General features: G+C 39.0%; 2 protein-coding genes across 5 annotated transcripts; both read left to right on the plus strand.

The window, feature by feature from the left end:
* Positions 1-1,543: 1,543 nt before the first annotated feature.
* Positions 1,544-13,157, plus strand: LOC116261185 (probable serine/threonine-protein kinase At1g54610). Of its 4 annotated transcripts, XM_050079779.1 has the most exons (9): positions 1,544-1,902; positions 2,132-3,140; positions 4,352-4,636; positions 4,731-5,048; positions 6,098-6,325; positions 10,430-10,563; positions 11,631-11,748; positions 12,018-12,488; positions 12,719-13,157. In XM_050079779.1, exons 2-9 carry the CDS (start codon positions 2,709-2,711, stop codon positions 12,878-12,880), a joined length of 2,148 nt encoding a protein of 715 aa, XP_049935736.1. In that variant the 5' UTR covers positions 1,544-1,902; positions 2,132-2,708; the 3' UTR covers positions 12,881-13,157. The 4 variants fall into 4 exon arrangements, with proteins under 4 accessions (XP_049935736.1, XP_049935735.1, XP_031495678.1 ...); XM_050079778.1 differs by having other exon boundaries at positions 1,544-3,140; XM_031639818.2 differs by having other exon boundaries at positions 1,545-3,140; positions 10,430-10,530.
* A 4,000-nt stretch (positions 13,158-17,157) lies between these two features.
* LOC116261186 (L-type lectin-domain containing receptor kinase VII.1) lies at positions 17,158-19,614 on the plus strand. Its single transcript, XM_031639821.2, has one exon. The coding sequence runs from the start codon at positions 17,201-17,203 to the stop codon at positions 19,283-19,285; it is 2,085 nt and encodes a 694-aa protein (XP_031495681.1). The 5' UTR covers positions 17,158-17,200; the 3' UTR covers positions 19,286-19,614.
* Positions 19,615-23,299: the final 3,685 nt, after the last annotated feature.

Here is a 23,299-nt window from a genome sequence, read left to right on the forward strand (position 1 = left end):
GTATACGCCGATATAATATTCATGCCCAAAGTTTGTACCTTTTTATAGTTCTTTAAAAAAGAGATTGAATAGAGAAAGGAGTGACGTATGAACCTATTTGGACGTTATCCTACTTGTTACATTTGTTGGGAAAAAATTTAAGTAATCTTGAGGCAAGTATAGAGCTCTTCAAATCCTTTTAATTTAAGCATTTTTTTAAGTTAATTGAAACTGTGATAGATATAATACTCGAATTGAAAGGTATATTATAAATACACTTTATAAATACACTCCAACCCTAAAGCAAGTCAGAAACTTAGTGGTAGAAACATAAACATATAATTTTTGAAGTTTTACACTAAAGATAGTTTTTCCTAAGTAAACATAATGAAAAAATCAACAACGTTAAAAATAATAGGAAAAGAATAAAAAGGACCTTTCTCTTTTTCTTTTCCTTTTGTCGTGTGGACTAAATCCCTCAAGAAGTACATATAATTAAAGTATGTTTGCCAACCTAATATTAAAGAAATTGGCATCTAAGTTCATGATAGATATAAAATATTGCACATTAAAAAAATATATCAGAAAATATATTTACTTTTCCATATTTTCAGCGTATATGTTCAAAATTTTAATGTTGTCAAATGTACCGAATTGACTGACCTGAATATAACAAATAAGGAGGACACTAAATATTACCTACATGGAAGATTTTAACAAAAAAAACTTTAATTGGTTTTTTTTTGTTTTTTTTAAACTTGTCATAGGATTTAAAACACCTACTAGCCGAGTGTGCCCTTGCGAGCAATTTCAATGTCATTCAATTCAACCTCAACAACCGATGGTCCATTCTATCAATTTAATGCTGAATTGAATATAAGTTGTTTGAAAGGCTTATTTGATAAAAAGAATAGTTTATAACTATTTCGTGAATTTACTTTGAAAGTAAGTTAGGGCAAATTTCTAGAACACTTTTCAAAATCCACCCAAATTATTATGCCATATTCATAAAACAAGTTTTACAGTCTTCCCTCTGTCAAACGAACCCTAAAAGAGTGAAAAGTCAAAATATTATTTTTTTAAAATTTTTATATACAATTAAGTGTGAGTTTTTTTTTTAAATTTTAAATTTTTTTGTAAGATGGGGTCAAGGCCTATGCGGGCCCTACATAGGCCCCACCTCGTCTCTGCAACGTTATGCTTATTTATAAGATTAGAACCAAAGTCCGGTCAAACACCGGTTCATCAGGCCTAATAGTCAACAAAAGAGGAAGGTCATTTACGTCCAAAATTCGACAGGCGATGTTTGATTTAGTAATTTTGTTCGGACACAGAGGCAAAACCAACTGCGTATCTCGAATCCCGGGGTCAAGGAAAAGGAGAGTTGTCGTCTAACGGGATGGCACGACCGTAGATAGTGTTGAATTCAGAGGGTTATTTATGTCCATCCGGTGGTTAACGGAACGGCGCGACTCCAATGATGCGGAGAGCCGAATCGGATAAAGTACGCGCCCTATAAATAGGCGGACCCCAGAAGAGAGAGAAAGTGAAGAGAGAGAAAGAGAGAGAGGAGAGGGAGACAAAAAGAGCGCTCTCTCTCTCTCTCTTACTCGTTCCCTACTCTTTTTTTTTTTATCTTCTTCTCCGCTTCGTCTTTCTCCCTTTTCCTGGAGAGCGATGGCGGATCGCTTGCTCTACAGGTGTCTCTTTCTAGCTTTGCCACGGTTCCCGGCCTAGATCCGGGCCGAAATTCTGAAGGACGGAAGCCGGAAAGCGGTTACTGGCGGGCGGATCGCCCGGAAATCGTTTCCTAGGGTTTTGCCTCTGGTTTCCTCTTGCTCTGGGCCTTGGCTTAAGTGGAGGTTCTCGCCGTCGCTTTGCTGGAGCCGCGGAGGGGCTTTGCTGTTGGAGTTTGGAGGAGAGGTTTGTGATTTTCGCTTCAGTTTCGGTCTCGGGGCTTCTGTTTCGTGTAGCGGTTTTGTGATCTGAGGCGGGGGAAGGGAGGGCAGGGTTTTCTAGGATTTCGCTTGCGTTTTGGGCTGCGGTGGGGGAATGTGAGTTGGATTGGGGCTTGTTTGGCTGGCTGTGAGTTCATCGTGGTTTCAGTTTTTGCTGATGGCTGCTGTTTCATTTTCTCTTTTTGTCTTTGAAGTGGAGTGAGTGAGGACGTGCTTTGGAGGAAGGAAGCATGTGGAATGGAGGATCGGAATGATATGGTTTAGTTCTTAGTTGTTTGTGGTGTTCTACAGTTTATTCTTTCAATGCATTAGTATTTGATCTTCATCTTCATATCCATCAAGTGGTTGGATCAGTTGCCGTGGATTTTGGAAATTGATAGTTAGTTGGCAAATCTGTGAATATGCTGATTTATCTAGTTCTAATTGAGAAGAGAAGGTCAGAGGATTGATAAAATCTATTCAGTTTGGAAGATATCTCTCAAAGCTCCTTTCTTGTTTCTTCTGTCCTTTTGTCAAGGGTAATAGGAATAAGTGAAGCAAGGTGGTCAAGCTGTGAGGCCTGTCTTGGGCTTTGACAGATAAGCTGGGCAAAATGATTACCCGAAGTAGAACTACGTAGCAGCCACTGGGAGAAGGATAAAGGATTTGGAGAAATTTGTCTCGGCAATGGTTGTAAGATTTGTTAAAGTAGCGGACATTTTGTTAAATTGAAGGGTGTGTGTCGAGGGTTGCACCGGATGTTTTCACTTTAGTGCTACTTGCTTGGAAGATATGATGGGTTGTTTGTGTTTTAAGGCGTCTGATATTCAGGAGGAGCAGGTGGCTCCTAGACAAAGAGCAATAAGCCATTCGTTGACGAGACAAGCCGTTGTTCCTGTTAGGAGAGAGGAATCCGTTGTTACCAACAGTGTAACTGTTTCAAATGGAGGGTCTGTGCTTGCAGAGAAGCAAGCTGGCCGCGTGGTTCGAAATAATAGTGAAGAGGCTAATAGAAAAGGGGAAAGAACTAATCATTCTGGTCGTCACATGTCACATCTTGCTGGGTCTCTAAGTGACCTTCATCCACGGGATTCAATTATAACAAGGGCTACAGAAGGAGAACAGGTTGCAGCTGGTTGGCCTCCTTGGCTTGCAGCTGTTGCTGGAGAAGCAATCAAGGGGTGGATACCCCGTCGCGCTGACTCTTTCGAAAAGCTAAACAAAGTAAGCTTTTTCTCTACTGTTTGTTCATAACTGGTGCAGAATATCTGCTGGTAACTTTTTGGTGTAATTTAACCTTGGGCTCTCAATTGATATGGTCATTACTATTTGCAGTAGAGATTTGTCTGATTAATTTAATTTGCTGCAAGATTGTTTGTGGTATATTGGATGTGTCTGCTCTGTGCATGCTGTACTTCTTAATCCTTGAATCATTTGTAATGGCACCATCATAAAGTTGTCATCATCAATATTGAATTAGAGTGGAAGGAAGGTTTTTATTGTGAACATCTTTTGGAGGCATATTTAATTACCAAAGTTTGAGTTTGTATTTTGTGAGTGAAACAGTGAGATAATCCAAATCCTGAAGTTAGAGATTTCATCTGGAAGTTTCATTTTAGAGAGATGTTTCCTTTTCTAATATTAAGCCCCTCTCTCTTTAGATTAATAAGAGTCCTGCAAATGGACGAAAGAAACTAACCGACTAACACCAACAAATTTGGTCTTGAAGCTTTAACCCAAAATGACACCTTTCTACAACAATCCTTACTAGGGTTTGAAACAAAAAATGGCTGATGCAGATTTATGGATGACTTTTCCGTAAGCTTTTCGTCTTCCACTATTTTTTGACATTCAGGTAAGTATATGGAGGATCACTTAAAGCTATCCTACAAGTTGTTTTCAGATGTAATTGAAGGCAAAGGTGGAAGACAAGTACAATTAACAGTCTGGTAAAAATTAAAATATATTTGCTGTCATATGCTGAATTTAGACTGATATGATAATTTGTCTACTTAAGGTTTTTAAGAAGTTGCAAAATGCTAGGCAGTTTGGGTGATTTGCCGTGGTAAGTTCCCTGTTTGGATTGGAGGCTGTTTCTATTGTTCCCTTTTTGCTAAAATGTTCAAAATGTTTTCAGGGTAGGGCTACACAGCCTACACTGCTTAAGAGGTGCTATGCTTTTTTTTCCTTATGTTCGTTTAAATTTGCAAAACGTTTTTTGGATGTGGTTATTTGCATTTTCTTCTTCCATTTTTCCACTATGATCTCATAAATCTTGTTTTCATGTGCATGGATTCCTCTGCTTTTATATCACACAATCTATCTTTGTTGATTGACACTTGCCAAGTTGCAGTTTCCTGTAATGAGACTAATGGATATTATGAAGACTTGCACCTTTAATATTTTTTAAATTTAATAATCAATGTGTTATGCAGATTGGCCAGGGAACATACAGTAATGTTTACAGGGCGCGTGATCTTGATAATGAAAAAATTGTTGCTTTGAAGAAAGTTAGGTTTGATAACTTGGAGCCTGAAAGTGTACGCTTTATGGCAAGGGAAATTCACATCTTACGTAGGCTTGACCATCCAAATGTTATTAAATTGGAAGGCCTAGTGACATCACGAATGTCCTGTAGCTTATACCTAGTGTTTGAGTATATGGAGCATGATCTTGCTGGACTCGCATCCAATCCTAGTGTAAAATTCACAGAATCACAGGTAACTGATTTTGAGATGGATATTTAAACATTTGTGTACTTGCATATTTATTGTACATATTGCAACTAACAGGTCTCTTTATGTGCTTTTTCAGATCAAATGTTTTATGCAGCAACTTCTACGTGGTCTTGATCATTGTCATAGTCGTGGAATTCTTCATCGGGACATTAAAGGTTCAAATCTTTTGATTGACAATGATGGCATTTTGAAGATGGCAGATTTTGGCCTGGCAACATTCTTCTATCCTGGTCAGAAGCAGCCATTGACAAGTCGTGTGGTCACTCTTTGGTATCGACCTCCAGAGCTCTTGCTTGGAGCCACGGAGTACGGTGTTTCTGTGGATCTCTGGAGTACTGGTTGCATTCTTGCAGAACTATTTGCATGCAAACCTATCATGCCTGGCCGCACAGAGGTATCCATATGCTTCTTTTCTGATATTCTGCTTTGATCTATAAGGCTTTTCAGTAATTCTGTGATTTCACTACAAACATGTGGATTTCTGTTGTGTTTTTGAGGTTTTTTTTTGGTGATTTTGCATGAAAGATAAAGTCAGTAGATCATAGCTGTTTTTTTGAGTCCACCTAAGAAAATCCTACAAGCTTACCAGTATTCAGTTGTTGAAGGTGGTGACCATGTTGTCCAAGTTACTATGTCACATGGGTGCTCCTAAACAGCTGCCGCACCTGCATTGACACGGTACGATTGCTGGTGCTGGTGCGATTCGGACATGGCATGTCTGCTGTAGTCAGCTCGACTAGGCCAAAACTGACAATCTTAGATGCACACCCGATTAAACTAGCCCATAGTCACAAAGAACACGTTATTTTTGAAAAAAAAGCGAAAAAAAACGTGAGAAAATGAAGTGCTGTTTAAATTTTTTTTTAAAAAAAACACGTTTTTTTTTTTTGAAAAAAGTTTAAAGCCCTTTTTCTTGCTTTTTTCACATTTTTCATTTTTTCATTTTTTTAATGCCAAACAGTTTTTTTTCATTTTTCATTTTTTATTTGTTGCAAATCTACTTATCTTTTGATGTTTGTGTTATTATTTTCTCACTTATTTTATTTTCCCCCAATTTTTAGTTTTTTAAAATTTTTAAAAATTTATCATATTTTTCTCGTTTTTCTTCAAGCTCGCCGTATTATACCCGAGAAAAGCCCTGCCGTTTAAAACTCCGAGACGTTTTTTGTGACTAGGTGTATACATTGTGGTGAATGCAGGGCAGTCAAGTAGTTAAAGGAGCTATATAGTCATCATATATTGTTTTGTTTTTGAATCATTATTTTATATATGACTGCCTATTTCAATTTTGTTTGTTACCCCATTGGTTTATGTTTTTATGTTGTGTATGTTGAACTTGCTGCTGCCGTTTCTCAATTAACCAACAATTTGGTTACTGATATTAAGGATATTTTTTGCATTAATATCCTGTGATAATTATGTGGGGCCTTTTTTCTGCTCTAGGTGGAACAATTACACAAAATTTTTAAGCTCTGCGGTTCGCCATCGGAAGAATACTGGAGAAAGTCAAAACTGCCACATGCAACCATATTTAAGCCTCAGCAACCTTACAGACGCTGTGTTGCTGAAACATTTAAAGATTTTCCACCTTCGGCACTTGCACTCATGGATGTACTTCTTGCTATTGATCCTGCAGATCGTGGAACTGCATCATCAGCTTTGAAAAGTGAGGTATAGACTATAGAGTCTCTGAAGATTCAACTTGTTTAAGTTTTTTTTCAAATGATTATGTGTCATGCTTCTCCCTCTGTTTCTTAAAATTTAAGTTTTTCCTAATAGATGCTTTTACATGTCTTATGATGTATTCTTGACCTTTTGATGTGCTTTCTCTTGTCCAGTAATACATCAAACTTTGATACCAAATTTGGTTTGTATTTTCTATTTTCTTGCTTCTGTGCATTTTCACCTGCTTCTGTCCAAATTAGCCTATTCATTCTCTATATGTGCAGGTCATGTCCATTGATTAATACAGTCTACTTGTTTTTCAAACATGGGGTTCAGATAGATTAGTACAAAGTGCCTACAAAGTCATAGTCACAAATAACCAGTGTTGTACGATACGTACGATACGATACGTATCTTTTACAAAATACGATACGATACACGCCCCGTATCGTACTATACGGGCTGATTTCAAAAAATGGGGGCTGAAACCCCTCGAAACTTCGAGCTTTTTTTTATAAAAACCCCGCCCTTCTTCATTTTTAACCTAGAGATTGTGCTGCTGTGGAGGGAAATTATCAATTTCCATCGTTAAATCATCGATTTTCAAAATGAAATCATTGATTAAACCATGGATTTGTGCGTGGGTGGCTGATTCTCGTTGGGAGGAAAGAGGTTTTTTTAAATCATGAAGATGAAAATGAAGAAGAAGATGAAGATGAGGATGAAAATGAATATGATGAAGATTATGAATGAGAGTCGAGAGTGCTTTCATTTTATATGTATTGACATTGAACATTTTCACAATTTCATTATCATCTTGTGATGTAATACATAACATCTAAAACTTGTTTTTTGATGTGGTATCTCATAGACTTATGGACCTTATGACTTATAAATCTATGTGTTTTTTTATGAAGAACATATTATTCTTGTTTTTTACTGATTTTTTATGAATTTTATGAATTTTTTCTTATTTTTTCTGATTTATTATAAAAAACGATACGCTTACGATACGCTACGATATTTACGATACAACGTATCTTAAAGCTAGACCGATATGGCTTACGATACACTTTTTACAACATTGCAAATAACGTCTCGGAGTTTTAGACGGTGAGGTTTTTCTCAGGAATAATACGACTAGCTTGAAAAATAAAAAAAAATACGGTAAATTTTTAAAAATTTTAAAAAACTAAAAATGAGGTAAAAATAAAATAAGTGAGAAACTAATAACACAAACATCAAAAAATAAGTAGATTTGCAACAAATAAAAAATATAAAATGGAAAAAACTGTTTGAAATTAAAAAAACTGAAAAAATGAAAAAAACACATTAAAAATGCGTTTTTTTGTTTTTAACGTTTTTTCCCAAAAAAAACGTGTTTTTTTAAGTTTAAAAAGGCTAGTTAATTTATCACGTTTTTTTCGAAAAAAACACGTTTTGTATGACTAAGTACAAACTACAAAGTATGATATTAATGTGCTTGAACCTTATATGTACACCCACTCTTGGTTGCGAAAAACCAGGTAGTCTCTCTGGGTAACTTTTTAGTTAGCTTAGTTGGTGGTCTGGCAACTAATCCTGGCCTACTTAGGCAACTAGTCCACTGATTAGGTTGACTTATATCACATGAGTTGCAGGTGCATAGTGCTGGTGTGAGTGTAGTAGGTGTGCATGAAGGGAACAACAATGTCTGCATGTGTGAAAAGCTGTAGAAATGTAATATATATATATATATATATATATATATATATATATATAGAAATTGAATAGTGACTGGCTTTCCAGAGTAACCCAGCTATTTAATCAGGGCCGTCCGATTCATCATTGATGGGTGATTAAGAGAAAATTAAGGAGAAAAAGGTAATATGCATTTTTGTCATCTAATATTAGTTCACATTTTTTTCTCGTTGTTTTTCTCTCAACCACCCATCTGCTTTAGATGACCGGCCCTTGTTAGATGGCTGAGTGACTCTCGATAGCAAGAATCATCATTCACTCACTCATATATATCACTTGTTAAAAATTTAAAAACTGTACCCACAAAGCAGTTGGTGTGCACTGGACTCATATGCCAGCCTATTTTAATCATCCATGTGACATATGACAGACATCAACTAATAGGTGGATTGAGCCTACATAATTTACATTTGGTAAGTTTTGCTTCCCACCTTTTATTGGGTAGGATAGTTTCTAGGAAGTTAGATAGCTTCTCTCTGTCTCTGTCTCTCTCTCTCTGTCTTTGTCTATATAAAATTAAATTTTGCGACGCTAAAAGGTGTCACAAATGGTGCATTCCACAGTGGCAAATCGTTGGCCACAGTTTCTAGTGGTGGAATACACCATTTGTGGCAGTTTTTAGCATCACAAAACTTAAAAAAACCCCATCCGGCGACATACGTTGGCCGGCTGATTTCAATATATGTCTGGCGATACACAAGATACCTTCTTTATTTTATTTCGTTCATTTTTCTGGTTTAAATTTGTATCAGTTTTTAACTGAACAATATGGTGTACGTATGTAAATCTGTAATTAAATTTGGGTACAAATGAAAAACATAGGCTTCATTTTAAGTTTCACAAAGTGAATTGATCGACCAATCCTTGGTTGAGTTGCCTGAATCAAACCATTGGTTGGCCAATTTGGTCCTCGATTGAGTAACCCTAGGCTTTTCTTTGGTTGGGGGGCTTATCCTGCCAAGTGCCAATTCGGGTGCTCACAAGTTTATTCACCAAGCTTACCGAAAGTTTTTGTCGCCAGTGTTACATGGGTATAATCAGGCTGATTCTGGACAAACATTTTTGGACGTCTACTCAGTTAGGTTTAAGGAATCTGTATCTATCTTTGATCCCGTTCTCTCTATACTTGGCTTTTCTGGTGAGATGACATATTAAGCAATTTATTTGCTGCACTAGTGTCACATAGATTTACAATATGTTGAACTGTATTTCTTGTTAATCCTATTTTTGGCCATCGGATAATGTTACAGAATAACAGACCGATTTTAGAATTCCATAACTGAAAACAATGTGTGATAACATCCTAATATTGTCTAGAAATTTTTAAAATCATTTTCTTGTGTTATATTTATTTTATATATTTAAAATTTTCTTTAATTTTTTTTAATTTTTCCAAGAAAACACATAAGGACATGTTATTTCATGACTTCGTTATGTTATTTACTTCATTTTCAAATCTTTATTTATTTGGAATAACTGGAAGAACTCCTGGGAAAGAGCATACCAAGAAAAATTGCTCAGAATGATGATGGTCATTATGCCTTTTGGCATTTGTCTGTCAAGTCTTGCAGAGTTGATCATACAGAAGTACTTGGAGCCACATTTTTCTGGCTGCTTAATTTTCATTAACTTGTACCGTGGAGCTGCAAAGTTGGGCCTAGACATCTAAAGTATTTTAAAGACTGAATACAGATTATCAAGCATAAGCAATATTTTAGTTTTTATTTTGACAGGGAACCTTGCTAGGAACGGAACTTCATGTTTTTACCCACTGTGAAGACTCCTTTTTTCCAAAAGGAAAACCCTGGTTGCGAGCTCTCATAAAGGTAGTGGATGGAAGAATAAGATTCTTGAGTCCAGGAGATCTACCCAGTTTCATCTTGTGCAATTACTGGGCTAAGCCATATAACCGGACCATGACCTGCACCTGTTTTCTGTCAGCTATGTCAGCACCTTCTGTGTCTATAGGAAAAACCGAAAAAGAGGTTTATTTTCATTTTATTGTACGGTTGTAGCAAGAGACCTGGAAATGCCTTGATCAGCACCTGCATCCTTTGGGTGACTATCCATGTATCCTTGGTTTGGGCAGTGCACTTGATGTGTGGTGCTAGTTTCAGTAACATATTACTACCCTTGCAGAATACTTTTCTGGACATTTTTATGTGGCGTTGGCTTACGAATGTTTTTCATAGCTATTTATTATGTACCTCTGATATTTCAAGTCACACAGGGTATATAATATTAGAGTATTTGAATTTTCTATCTGAAAATCACTTGTATGTTTTCAATGGTTGGGAATTTCTGTGTGTAGATTTTGCTTCTCCATCAACTTTTTTTGTACTTATTCTAAATAATGGTGGTTCGTTTCAGTTCTTCAATACAAAGCCATATGCATGTGATCCTTCAAGCTTACCTAAGTATCCCCCAAGCAAAGAGATTGATGCAAAGTTAAGAGATGAAGAAGCTAGACGGTACATGCAACATGCACTTGCAGTTTCCTCCACGTACATATGTATCTTTGATGCCTTCATATTTTGTGTTGCAATGCATTTTAGAACGGATAGTCTTTTGATTATATGGCATGAGTTGCATACGTATATGTATATCAATGTTGTTCCGCTGAAAATGTTATCAAGCTGTTGAAGTTGGAATCTGTTGGCGATCATGTTTCTTGGTGTACGTCAGTAGGATGAAATTGAGTCACATTGGAAGGGCATGCGTGGTTAACTTTCTCATATACTCTTTATTGCCTGGGAGATCTATATGTCAGGAACAGTCACACCAATGAAGTAGTAATAGTAGTTGTTGTGTTCTTCTCTCTCTCTCTCTTTCTCAATCTGCTTTTGCCTCTTCTTGCATGTGTGGGTGACTTCTTCCATGTATGGGTGAATGGCAGCATTGATGGAAACACATATTTAATTATTTCAGGTACTATGAATTGTGAATTTAGTTCTTTCCTCCATGGTGGTGGATCTACTTTTGCTCTTGTGTGTGTGTGTATGTGTTTGTTTTTTTATTTTTTTATTTTATTTTTTTACTTCTCCATCTGCTGGATGAGTCATACTGTTATACCTCCTTGTTTATTTCTTTCATGTGGTTACCTCATGTATGCTATTGTTCATAGTTCATACTCTGTGTGCATCTGTTTTGAGTGGATGCTCCATGTTCGATTGGAAGGTGTTACTTAAATTGTTCAGATGGTGCTGGAAGCTAGTTGTTACAGTAGATACATTATCAGTGTGTGGCTTTTCTTCAATAAAGTGTGCTTTCTGACTTGTAAAAAATATTGTGAGATTGAATGACTTTACTTGAACTGCCAATTGGCTGCACTAATGGTCTTCAGGATGCACATGCCTGTTGCTACCTACGTGTTGGTGCCCTGGAGAATTCTTTTGACACAATGTACTTTGAGCATCTATTAGTTCAGAATCGTGTGGATGCTTCTGCATTTGCAGCAAGTCTGTCAGTTTTGGAACTGTAGCATTTCTTTTGCTGAGATGCTTTGTTGTATGTGAGCATTTGTTATAAAAGCTCCAGCTTGATGTTTATTCATATAATATAATTGATATAGCAGGCAAAGGTCGGCTAGTGGTAGAGGACAGCGGCATGACTCAACAAAAAAAGTACAAAGGGAATCCAAAGCCATTCCAGCTCCTGAGGCAAATGCCGAGTTGCTTGCTTCATTGCAGGTAAAAAAACTAATCCGTGATCTTCCTTTAAGTTTTCCTCCTACTGCTTTGCAGACTCGGAACTAATTTAAGGGTAGAAAAGATGCCTCTACTGTTACTGCATGGATGCAAAATCTAAAATTGAGTTTGGTCATTAAACCCTGTCTTATACAAACTTGAGAAATTCAGCTTTAGTAAAGGTCCGAGAGGGCGGGAAAGACCTCCTACTTTGTGTGCAAAGCCATTTAGACCAATTACTAACGGTATCATGTTACTTTTATTGGGTTCAGAAACGTCAAGTTCAACCTAGTACAAGAAGCACAAGTGAGAAGTTTCACATGCATCAGGAAGACATGGCTTCTGGATTTCCAATTGATCCGCCAAAACAACATGTCATTGTGGAAGCAAGTGCTGTCTCACAGGCGTACCCTCGAGATAAAATTTCTCTTTCTGGTCCTCTAGTGCACCCTTCTGCATGGGCAAAGAGGCAGAAGAACGAGGATGGTACCCCCAAAGATTCAATATCTCGTGATTTATCTTCCTTGTCAAGCCTAGTGGCTGCAGGAAGAACTGTCAGGCCTGATGGCCACAAAGAAACGGGCGGACCACTCCGGGACCAGTCATTTGTTGGAGGTGAGGTGTTGAGTTTGGGGAGCAGGGCATCCCATTCAAGGGCTGATCAAGATCAAATGCATTTTCAAGGGCGAATGAGCACTCATCAAAGAAAAGATGCCAAGACATCGCAAAAGGACCAAAGCCTGGTACGGTCTTTCATTTTCTGCGTCTTTTGTTCTTGTTTAAAATCTCAGTAGATCCTCCAAGAAAGAGGAGGGTAGTGCTGGAAAAGAGGTTGGATATGCTGGATGTCTGATCCAATTTCTTGTATTTTGATTGTCAATCAAACATGCCAAGTGCGTTGGTACGAATGCCACAAGCTTTCTTGGTTTCTACTTCTTTATACACTTTTACTGAGTTAGCCTTTTAACTGCAGGCGTATGGACCAAAAGGAAACAAAATTCACTACTCTGGTCCACTTGTTCGATCAGGGAACATTGATCAGGTGCTAAAGGACCATGAACGGCAGATCCAGGAGGCTGTTCGCCGGGCACGTCTGGACAAGGTCAAAATTGCGAGAATCCCTGCTGGTGGTTGATGTGGCTGTTACCAAATTTGTGGTGTTGTCAAGGGCCAGAGGCGAGAATCTTGCTGTTCTCCACACGCTGTGGTTCGCTTTACGGAGCGCAAGCTGCAGGAAAATGTGCAGTTGCTCCTCAAACTGAAGATCGAATGCAGTGAGTGGAAATGAGATGTATAGGCGCTCATTGTAGGAAATTCCAATTGCTATTCGGTTCCAAGTTTTTACGAAGGGATAATGGTGCTGGAATGTTGGCTTCTTTCTAATATATTTATTTGCAGTTTAATTACTCTTATCTGTACTTGCCTACATTTTCTTTTTATATCCACGAGAGAGAGAGAGGTTCTTCTTTAGGGTTAGTATAATCTTGAACCTGGACTGACCACAGGAAGAGGCGTCCTAAATGTTTGAGCCTGGCGTGATAGGACCAATATGTTGCAATTCGTTTGGATCTAGTCTCCTAAATTACGTTGGCAGTTGGTTCAGGGTGTTAGAGTATGTTGCATCATTTCCCGGCGTTAATACTTGCACGCACACACACACACACACACACCGAGAGAGAGAGAGAGATGTTAGATGATTCCAACGAATTGGCGGGGAGATCAGAGAAGCTACAACGTAAATCTTAAATCCCCCGTGAGGTCATGTGTCCTATGCCTTGAAGACCCAAAATGGTTGTAATGAGCAACCGCAGCTTGGTTATCATGGCCATGACTTCTTGCTTAAGCTGAAGCTTGTTGTACCTCGTGGCATCAAGGAGACCTTAGATTTCTGTTACTTCTCCGAGGAAGTGTTCATGATGAGGTTTCTCCTCCTGATATCCATGTCTTTCAGGCTCTTAAGAAGCGTTTGATAATCGAAACACTGCAGTCTTAATACAGTGTTCAACGAATGCGTTACAAAAATGGATACATTTACAGAACAATTCGCGCCAAATAACACAGTGTTCTTGTTACTAAACGACTCCCCAAGTCAAATCCCTTGAAACTTAAGGCCTTGCAAAAGCTGATTTAGTTTTCTGCTACATGAATCAGAAACAAATGTAAGGTGGGTCCTCAAAAAGTGAATAGAATCTCAAATAAAACAATGGGTTGCATTGTTAACCCGAAGCGCCCCACCAGAAGAACGGGATTGTTGGCTCATAGGCGCTTTGCATGAACCATTTTACCTGATCCGATCTCCATTATTAGACCTTTCAAAACTCTACGAAGCCTCCTCGATCCTTCCCTTGAGGCTAATGAGAGCGCCACGGAAGAAAGAGCAACTGTGCATTGGGCTTGATTTTAGCTGTCCTTTTCAGATGTCTTTAAGGGCCTTTCAACGTCGACCTTTGTCCCAAAACAAGCCAAAGGCAATGGTTTTCAAACAATTGGATGTCTCCGCCCTGACGGAGACATAATGAATACTAAACATTATTATAATATTTAGGTTTGGTGGAGTCAGAAATTTTTTTTCATCAAAAAAACCGAAATAAAGTTTTTAAATTTTGACACGGCCAAAATATCATTTTTCAAAGTTTTATATAGGACAAGCAAAATTTTCTAAAATTTACATGTATTTTTTTTTAAATTAAGGTGAGGCAAGGGCCCACACGGGCCCCCCTTCCCTCCGCCCCTGGCAAACATAGATAAGGTTCGCACATCTGATCTTAGGCAGGAATGACTGTTAGCCAAATTGACTGACAATCCATCTTTCAATGAAAAAGGGCTCTTTTCTTTTTCATCTTTTCGTTTTATTTCTCGGATTGGCCGAAAGCAATTCATAGATCCCGATTGACATGGAGGAACAAATAGAACAAGGGTCTGTCCCGTCGAGCTCACAGTTGAAGTGGTAGGTCTTTCGTTTGGTTAAGAAATTGACAAACTATGTGATGAGTTGGAACTTCTAAGAGCCAATCAAGAAAGGGGAGACCGGACAAGCAGATCATTTTTTTTTTCCACATCAATGATTATGTCATTCATACTTGAAATGCTAACTATCTTATGGAAGCCGGAAAATATCACATTTGGGTGGAGTTTCTAAGAAGGCTTTGGAGTAAACATTCTCCATTTTGAATACTATGGGTTGTAATAGGGATGTCAATGAATCAGATTTATATAAGATATTCAGTCAAACTTGTTAAGATAAGTGTAGTGTGGAAAAAGAACAAGGACATTTATGTGGTAGTGGGATTGATTCAGATTTTAGAAATGACATTTAATTGGGTTTTCGAATTCATTTTTAAATAAACATATAACTAGATGACAAGTATCAATGTAACCATTGAAAGTCATGTATACCTAATATCCATACATTTTGAGAGCGGGACATTAATGCCGTTTGGATTCTATTTGTTTTCAAAATGATTTGGACTAGACATGGACTGTGAATTTAAAATTCAGATTTAGATATGGAAGGGCGGAGTTAGGATTTTTTTTTTTAGAGCGGGCCAAATGGTCCAACGAACTTATTAGAACAGGACCAAACTAAAACCAGATCCAAAATCTACACTACCCAACTAAAAATTTTCAATTTTTTAATGTATTTTTTTTTTCAGTTAGCTTGGATGAAACCATGGCCTAAGCGGGCCCCTTCCCTCCGCCCTCAGATATGGTGTAGATTTTCTTCATTCACATTTGAATATGAATTTAAATCAGAAAATGTGAATATATGATAAATTGGATGCAGTAAATCCTATCCATTGACATCCCTGAATGGAAATAAATTGCAAGATCAAAAGTACTAGCAGTTTCTCTCTTTCTAAAAAAAAAAATCTTAATATCATTCATCAATCAGCATAATCCAAATAATTTCAAGGAAGCTGCATACATTAAAAAAATAAAAGTCTTCGAAAAAGAAACGGGTTTCTATGTACTAGATAATTATTTCTTTTTCAAATTCTAGCAACTAGTTTTCCTTGGAGGATTTGCATCTCAAGGAGGGATAGAAAACTATTTGAAGGAATATGAACATGGGTTCTGACTGACCGCCCGTTCCACAAAGATGTCGGCCTGCATGGTCAACCGCTTTTAATATTTACTCAACTTTGACTTCAGTCCATCCATCCGCCCACCTTTCCTTTTTCTTCTTTTGTTTTTAATTGTTCCATTTGACGATGAAGGATACCTATCGGCTGGTTTTATATATATATATATATATATATATATATATATATATATATATATATATATATATTGATTTTTTCCCATATGCAAGGCTTTTTATCAAATCAGACTACTTGGTTCTGGATCCGACCTAACATCACCAATCTCTACACCAATTCCAAATCCAAGAATCAGCAAGATGTTTATTCTTGACCTAATCCCATTGATTTGGTTGGATATCGGGTTTATTCTAGATCCAAATCTTCATTGACCTATCTAAGGCGGGCTGGACATACATTTCTCCATGATCCAGGTTTCACTTTCTGACCAACCAAAATAACTAAGAAATTCTTCCATAACTAAGAAATTTAGCTTTTAGTCATCTGGAAAGATGAACTGGTTGGATTAGTGGGAGGGTGAAAGTTCATTCTCACAAGCGTTGCTTTTGTGAACTGTAAAAGGCGGATGGTCGACACTTTAGTTGACTGGTGTATTGCATATCATTTAGGCCTTAAATCAGTCCTTAACCCGAGAAGAGCTTCGGTCTCTTAAAAAATCTCCCTCTCAAATTTAAATCCCAGATCCAAATCTTTAAATCCCAGATCCAAATCCAGTGATGAGGAGGTCCTAATTTGTTTATCCAGTTGGGGCAATCGAATTTTCAAGTCGGTAACAGTATAAGATCCGGTCCACCAACTCCTTGTTGAACTGGAAGGGCATTCTCGTCCATTTGGTAGGACGGAACGTGGGACCCACAAAGGCCTTTTACCCGTACGAACTTGTAGCCGCCTCCTCTTCTCAGACCCGATTTATTGACTTTTGTCAGTTTTGGAATCAACCCTCGGTACGACGGAAACCACAAGAATATCCTCGCCAACCGAAAAAGAACAATTAATCGACGGCACGGAGAAATTACCCAATGCACTTGAATCGCTTGATTTTCCCCCTACTTTTTGAAATTGTAAGTTAAAGGTAAATTATTTTCCAAGAATATTAATTTTATTTCTAGAATTAATTACCTGACAAAAAAAAAATTAGAACTCCGCTTTTTAACATGACGGAAAAAAATGAAAAAAGATAAAAAAAATTCAAGTCCGCGAATGTTTGTGGTTGCGTGCCTTACGTTCTAACCGAGGTTCACTGGGTGACGTAATTGTAATTATTGGAAAGAATGGGTTCGTTTTCAGAACGCTGCGCAAGATAAACACAGCTCGGAAGCTGCCGCCTCCGAATCTTTTCCGCCACAGCGCATCCAATGGGAGTGGGAGTGAGACTCCCCTGCTCACCGGCGCCGGCCTTCTTCCTCCTCAGCCTCCTCGTCGCCGTCTTCCGGCCGACCTCCGCCGTCGAATTCCTCTTCAACGGCTTCAAACCTTCGAATCTATCCCTCTCCGACGATGCCGTCATAGAGTCCACCGGCGTCCTGAAGCTCACTAATGACTCGGTCTTCACCATGGGGCACGCGTTCTTTCCCTTCCCCATCCAAACCACCGCCGGCAACGCCACCAAGTCGATCCTCCCTTTCTCCACATCCTTCGTCTTCGCCATCTCCACCCTCCCCAACTTCAATCCTGGCCACGGGCTCGCCTTGTTCTTCTCCCCCACCCTCGACATCCGCTCGGCCAGCGCCTCCCAGAACCTCGGCCTCTTCAACTGGTCCTCCGACGGCCGGCCGGACAACCACATCTTCGCCGTCGAGTTCGATGTCTTCCAGAACGCCGAGTTCAAGGACCCCAACGACAACCACGTCGGCATCGACGTCAACTCCCTCACCTCCCTCAACGCCACGGCGGCCGGATACTGGCCGGATAACTCCACCGATTTCGTGCCGCTCACCCTCAACAGCGGCGCGAACTACCAAGCCTGGATCGACTTTTCGGGCGGCGAAGACGGGCGGATCAATGTCAGCATGGCTCCGGCCGGAACGAGGAAGCCACGCCGGCCCCTGATCTCGGCTCCTCTGAATCTCTCCGCCGTCTTCGAAGACAAAATGTTTGTGGGCTTCTCCTCGGCCTGCGGCAGGCTGGTGGAAAGCCACCGGATTCTGGCGTGGGGATTCAGCAATTCAGATTTTTCCATCGGAGACCGGATTGTGACGAAGGGGTTGCCGTCATTCGTGCCCGTTTCCCGGAAAAGATCATCGGCTAAATTGATTGGTGGCATCTCAGCAGCCATCACGGTAGCATTCATCACGGCCACTGCAATCATTGGGCTCACAATCAGGCGAAGATACCTCAAGAGACGATCAAGGCAAGACATGGAAGAATGGGAGCAGGAGTTTTGGCCCCATAGGGTCCCCTACGAGGATCTGAAGAGCGCCACCAAGGGATTCAAAGAAGAGAATCTGTTGAAAGATGGAGCAAATGGGAGAATTTACAGAGGAGTTCTTCCAAATGTAGGGGCTGAAATTGTGGTGAAGTGCATCAATCATGAGTGTGATGAGGGAATGAAGGGATTCCTATCAGAGATTTGCAGTGTTGGTAGATTGAAGCACAGGAATCTGGTTGGCTTGAGGGGTTGGTGCAAGAGGGACAGGGTGTTCATGTTGGTGTATGATTTCATGAAGAATGGGAGCTTGGACGATTGGATCTTTGGAGGGGATGACTCTAAGAACTTGGATTGGAGGAGCAGGGTTAAGATCTTGAGGGATGTTGGCAATGGGGTGTTGTACCTTCACGAGGGTTGGGAGGTCAAGGTGTTGCATAGGGACATAAAGGCTAGCAATGTGATGTTGGACCAAGACATGACTGGTAGGCTAGGGGACTTTGGCCTGGCTAGGCTCTATGAGCATGGTCAAATGGCTCACACCACCCGCGTCGTCGGCACCATCGGGTACATGGCGCCGGAAGTGGTCAAGGCCGGCAAGGCGTCGGTCAAGACCGACGTGTTTGGGTTCGGGATGCTGATCTTAGAGGTCGTGTGTGGGAGGCGGCCCATCGAAGAAGGGAAGCCGGAGTTGGTCAAGTGGCTCTTGGGACTATTAGAGAAGGGCGAGATCTTGAATGCATTGGACCCTAGGCTTAGGGACGAACCCGGGTATGTTGACCTGCACGAGGCAGACAAGTTCCTAAGGCTTGGTTTGGTATGCACAAGCGAGAACCCTCAAGCCCGGCCGTCAATGAGGCAAGTCGTGAAGGTGCTCGAAGCAGAGGAGGGCGACCAAGAGGTCGAAGGCTCGAGCGAGGAGCTGAGCTCACTTGTTGGTCTTAGGTCCATCGTGAGTTGGTCCGAGTATGGAAAGAACCCAGTTTTCAGGCACCCCACATTGGATCAAGTCCGTGGCTCGTCATCCATCTCAGTTGAACTGTCGGAGTCGGATATCATGATAGAGGGTAGGTGAGAATCCGGCATCAATCCTGGTGTGAATATGAGAAGTACATTACTTGTATATCTTTGTGTACTTATTCTTTTTCCCACAAGATTTAGTCAATGCTATTGATTCATCAAAAGTTGTCTAGAATTTTTTTCTGCGTGTTTGCTGTCATTGTTCAAACATCACTTGTGATGAGGCATGTCCAGTTATCCTAATGAAGATGTGAGTGTTTGGGCTGTCAATTCTTTGAATAAAGGACCAAAAGAGGAGGTCTATGTATAGGTTTTTGTACTTGTGTGGTCATTGTGAAGGTGGAAAAAGGTTCAACATCTGTTGACCACTTAAACTGCGACATACAATCAAAGTTGGTGTGTTTGTTTGACCACAGATCTTAGATTCGTAGTGATATAAGTTGAATTTATGGATCGAAGGTCGGACCCCCTTTACCCTTGCAATCCAATCTGACTTTAAATCAGTAGTTTTTCACATATAATGTGCATTTAAGATCCTCAGTTTGTTTTAAATGAGAATCTTGCAACGTAGATCTGAGACTATCAAACACTACCCAATAAAATTTAGCTTCTTTGCATGTTAGTCGTTTTACAATATCAAACACCAAATTGGTTGCCTTCTCTATTTGAGGACCGATCTTGAATTTGGTTGCTTCTGTGGGGGAGAAAACTGAATGAGCTTTGGGAGAACCAAAAATCAACTTGGAGTCTATGAGGACAAATTTTCTTTTCATGTCAAAAAGAAGAAACCTGAAGCACCATGAGGAAACTTGTGCAGTGGAAGGAAGCCAACCTATGGTCGGCGTCGTCGTCGAACTGCGGCGGGTGGAAGAAAAGGAGGTCGAAGAGAAGAGACCTTCTGCAGTGGAAGGAAGCCAACCTATGGTCGGCGTCGTCGTCCAACTGCGGCGGGTGGAAGAAAAGGAGGTCGAAGAGCAGAGACCTTCCAAAGTGCTAGAAGAATTCAATTCAACTAAGAAACCGCTTTGTGTACCAAATGTCAAGGAAAAGATTGGTCAAGTATATTTGATGTCATTGAAGAAAAAAGGTGAAAAATCCAATCTCTTGACCAACATCTGATAAATATGATTCCGTTTTCATTTGTCATTGATTTTTATGGTAACTACAGTCATTAAGCCAATGTTCCTACCCTTTTCCTTGACCCACGTACTATTTTTTAGGGGCATGTTTACCATGCCTAATTAATTAATATAGGCCTAACAATGGGTTGACCATAGGGGTGAACACAAGCTGAGCCCAGTCGAGCTCGAGTTCAGTTAGCTCGAGCTCGACTTAGCAGTTACGTGTTGAGCTCGAGCTCGACGAAGGCTCGACAAACTCGTTTGAATAGAATTGACATTCATCATTACGTGTTGAGCTCGAGTTCGACTCGATTAAGGCTCGGCAAACTCGTAAACTCATTTGAATATATCGATTTGATTAAAACTCGACAAACTCGATTAAGGCTCGAGCTTGACTCGGCAATTACTTGTTGAGCTCAAACTCAACTCGATTATTTGAATGATGAGTCGACTCATGAACTCGAGCTTGACTCGTTAAGCAAATAACTCTCCTAAAACTCGTTTATGAGTCAAGATTTAATGAGTCGTCGAGTAAATTGTTCACTCGTAATTGAACAGTCCAAGGATAGCCCCTGAGAATGGGCGTCATGTTTTGTGAAGGCTCAGTCTTGAAGCATTATAAGCTGCAGTTATACGGTGGTAAAAACCACTCTAACCAAGTTGGTGTTGCAAAGAGTGAAACTTATCTTAAAAAAAAATAAGAGGAGGTCGAGAACTCGAGATCTTTCAAGATATAAGATTTTATATTTTTATAATATGAGGGCGAGCCATTGGTGCCCACTAACGGCAAACTTTGGAAAAGAGAACGAAAAATCAACATCACCAAGTAATTATTGTAAGTCATTCTTTATAATATAATAGTGGTATTGCATCCGGACCTGCTGGCTCTCTCTGTTGTTCCTCAAAATTAAATGTACGTTTTATATTGGATGTTTACATCTTAATGAATAAAGAACCTTAATGAATAAAGAACAGACACGCTGGAGTGTCAAAAAAATTCATTATATCAGCTCCCTTATGTTCTCCAAGAGGGTGCCTGACAATGGAAACCCTACGTTAGTATTTTATAAATATGTTTCAAAGACGGTTGGAACATTGTTTCATAAAGATGGATTTATGAAACACACTATCTTTGAAATACATATATTTATGAAATGTTACAAATTTATAAAACACTACCATAGTGTTCTTATTGCCAAATGCTAACAAACAGGATTTTAATAAACTTAACTGTGAAAAAAAAGATAAATGTTTAGATTTTTTTTTCCACAACATGCCCTAGGATTTAATAAGAACAAAAGACGTTTTTTAATATCATCTAATTAGGTTGTTAATGTCAGGGGCAGAACCAGAAAATTATGCATGAGGGATACCAATAATAAAATTTAAAATTTTAAGGGGTACCAATATGTGAACGAGACAAATAACCTTGAAGTATTAATATGCAAAAAAAAAAAAAAATGTTGGTCTTTGTGGACAATAGACCACGTAGTGTCAACTCCTGCCTCCGCCCATGGTTAATGTTTAATGAAAAATCCATCATATTATTTCTATCAAATTAATTGTTAAATGAGTAAAAATTCCTATTTTGTCCTCTAAAAACCGTACACAAACTTTGTTAATACGTCTAGGTTGCCCTTGAATAATTTTCTAGCATTCAAGACGTTTAGTTGCACAACTATTTTATATATTAGTGGTTAAAAAAGCAACTGATTTGGATACAGTTCATTAGGTGACAAAGTTAAAGGGGTTAACGCAAAGTAACAAGCTTGAATTTATCTCTATTGAGTGTATTTCAGTTTTTTATTATGCCAAGATCCACCTTAGGCTTGTCAATCGATCGGATTTGGATTAAATATGCATGTGAAATGCTTCAAAAAATTCAGGCATAGATTTTTTTTTTTAACATCCGATTAAGAACTTATATCAGATTTGGATTAAAAAAATGACATTCGATTGAATTCAAGTTGGTGTTTAGGATGATAGCTGATTGGATTCATGCAGATAAGTATCCAAATTCACACTTCGGCTCAATTTGAAATAAACATCCCTATATCTAATATCTATACATTTTTAAAAGCTGGCTATTAATATACACGGAAAGTTTGATTCGGTCATCAATTTAAAAATTGGATTCAGATTGAATTCAGACTATATATGAATTTAAAAGTCGGATTCAGATATCATAATTTTTGTTTCATTGAACTTTGAACTTGAATCCGAATATGTGAACATCTGATAATAGAATATGGAAAAAGTACACCTGATTTGAATTCCATGCATTGCATACCCATTAATGACCTAAGTTATTAATTGCCTCTCTTTGTCAACTGCATACAAAGTTGAGTAGGTCTTTAACAATATTAAAGTTATGTGTGTTTTCTATTTGTCACCAGTTCTTTGGGTGTCCTTTATTTATTAAAAAAGATATGTTAAATATTTACCATAAGCACGCTCGCTGCATTAGGTCAGGTCTTTCAACCCACTACTTGAGAATATTTAATTTGTTGATTTGTAGAATGTTGTTGTTCACATTTAAGGATGGGCAACTAGCTGGGTATCTCATGGGTAGTTGGGTTCCTAATCAGTGGTAGGCTGGGTTTAAGCTGGTTATTTAATACCCGAGCCTGGCTAACCCGAGTTGGGTATAAGGGCCTGGCTCGGCCAGATATATATTGAAATTTGATCGATAAATGCATAGTAATGATCGATAAATGTGCAGTGTAACCATGATAATGAATATAAACTAAGAGATTTTTTCTTTCTTTCTTTAAGAGTGAGTGGTTCATTCCACTACCTTTAAGAGAGGCTACTGCTTCTCCCTACTATACTTGTTCCTCTAGTTTTACAGAGAACCTTTTACGGTTAAAAAGTGGAACGTGACAGTGATCCCTTCAAGATTCAAACACGAGTCGTTAGAGGAGGTAGACCACCTTATTACCCACTAC

Source organism: Nymphaea colorata, chromosome 9 (genome assembly GCF_008831285.2).
Source record: "Nymphaea colorata isolate Beijing-Zhang1983 chromosome 9, ASM883128v2, whole genome shotgun sequence".
Classification (NCBI taxonomy): Eukaryota; Viridiplantae; Streptophyta; class Magnoliopsida; order Nymphaeales; family Nymphaeaceae; genus Nymphaea; species Nymphaea colorata.

Bases quoted from the DNA above. Each gene is read 5' to 3' on its own strand.
- LOC116261185 (XM_050079778.1), top strand. From the start codon at position 2,709: ATGATGGGTTGTTTGTGTTTTAAGGCGTCTGATATTCAGGAGGAGCAG. The intron at 5,049-6,097 runs GTATCCATATGC...TTTCTGCTCTAG, and splicing joins TCATGCCTGGCCGCACAGAG to GTGGAACAATTACACAAAAT. The intron at 6,326-10,429 runs GTATAGACTATA...GGTTCGTTTCAG, and splicing joins CATCAGCTTTGAAAAGTGAG to TTCTTCAATACAAAGCCATA.
- LOC116261186 (XM_031639821.2), top strand. From the start codon at position 17,201: ATGGGAGTGGGAGTGAGACTCCCCTGCTCACCGGCGCCGGCCTTCTTC.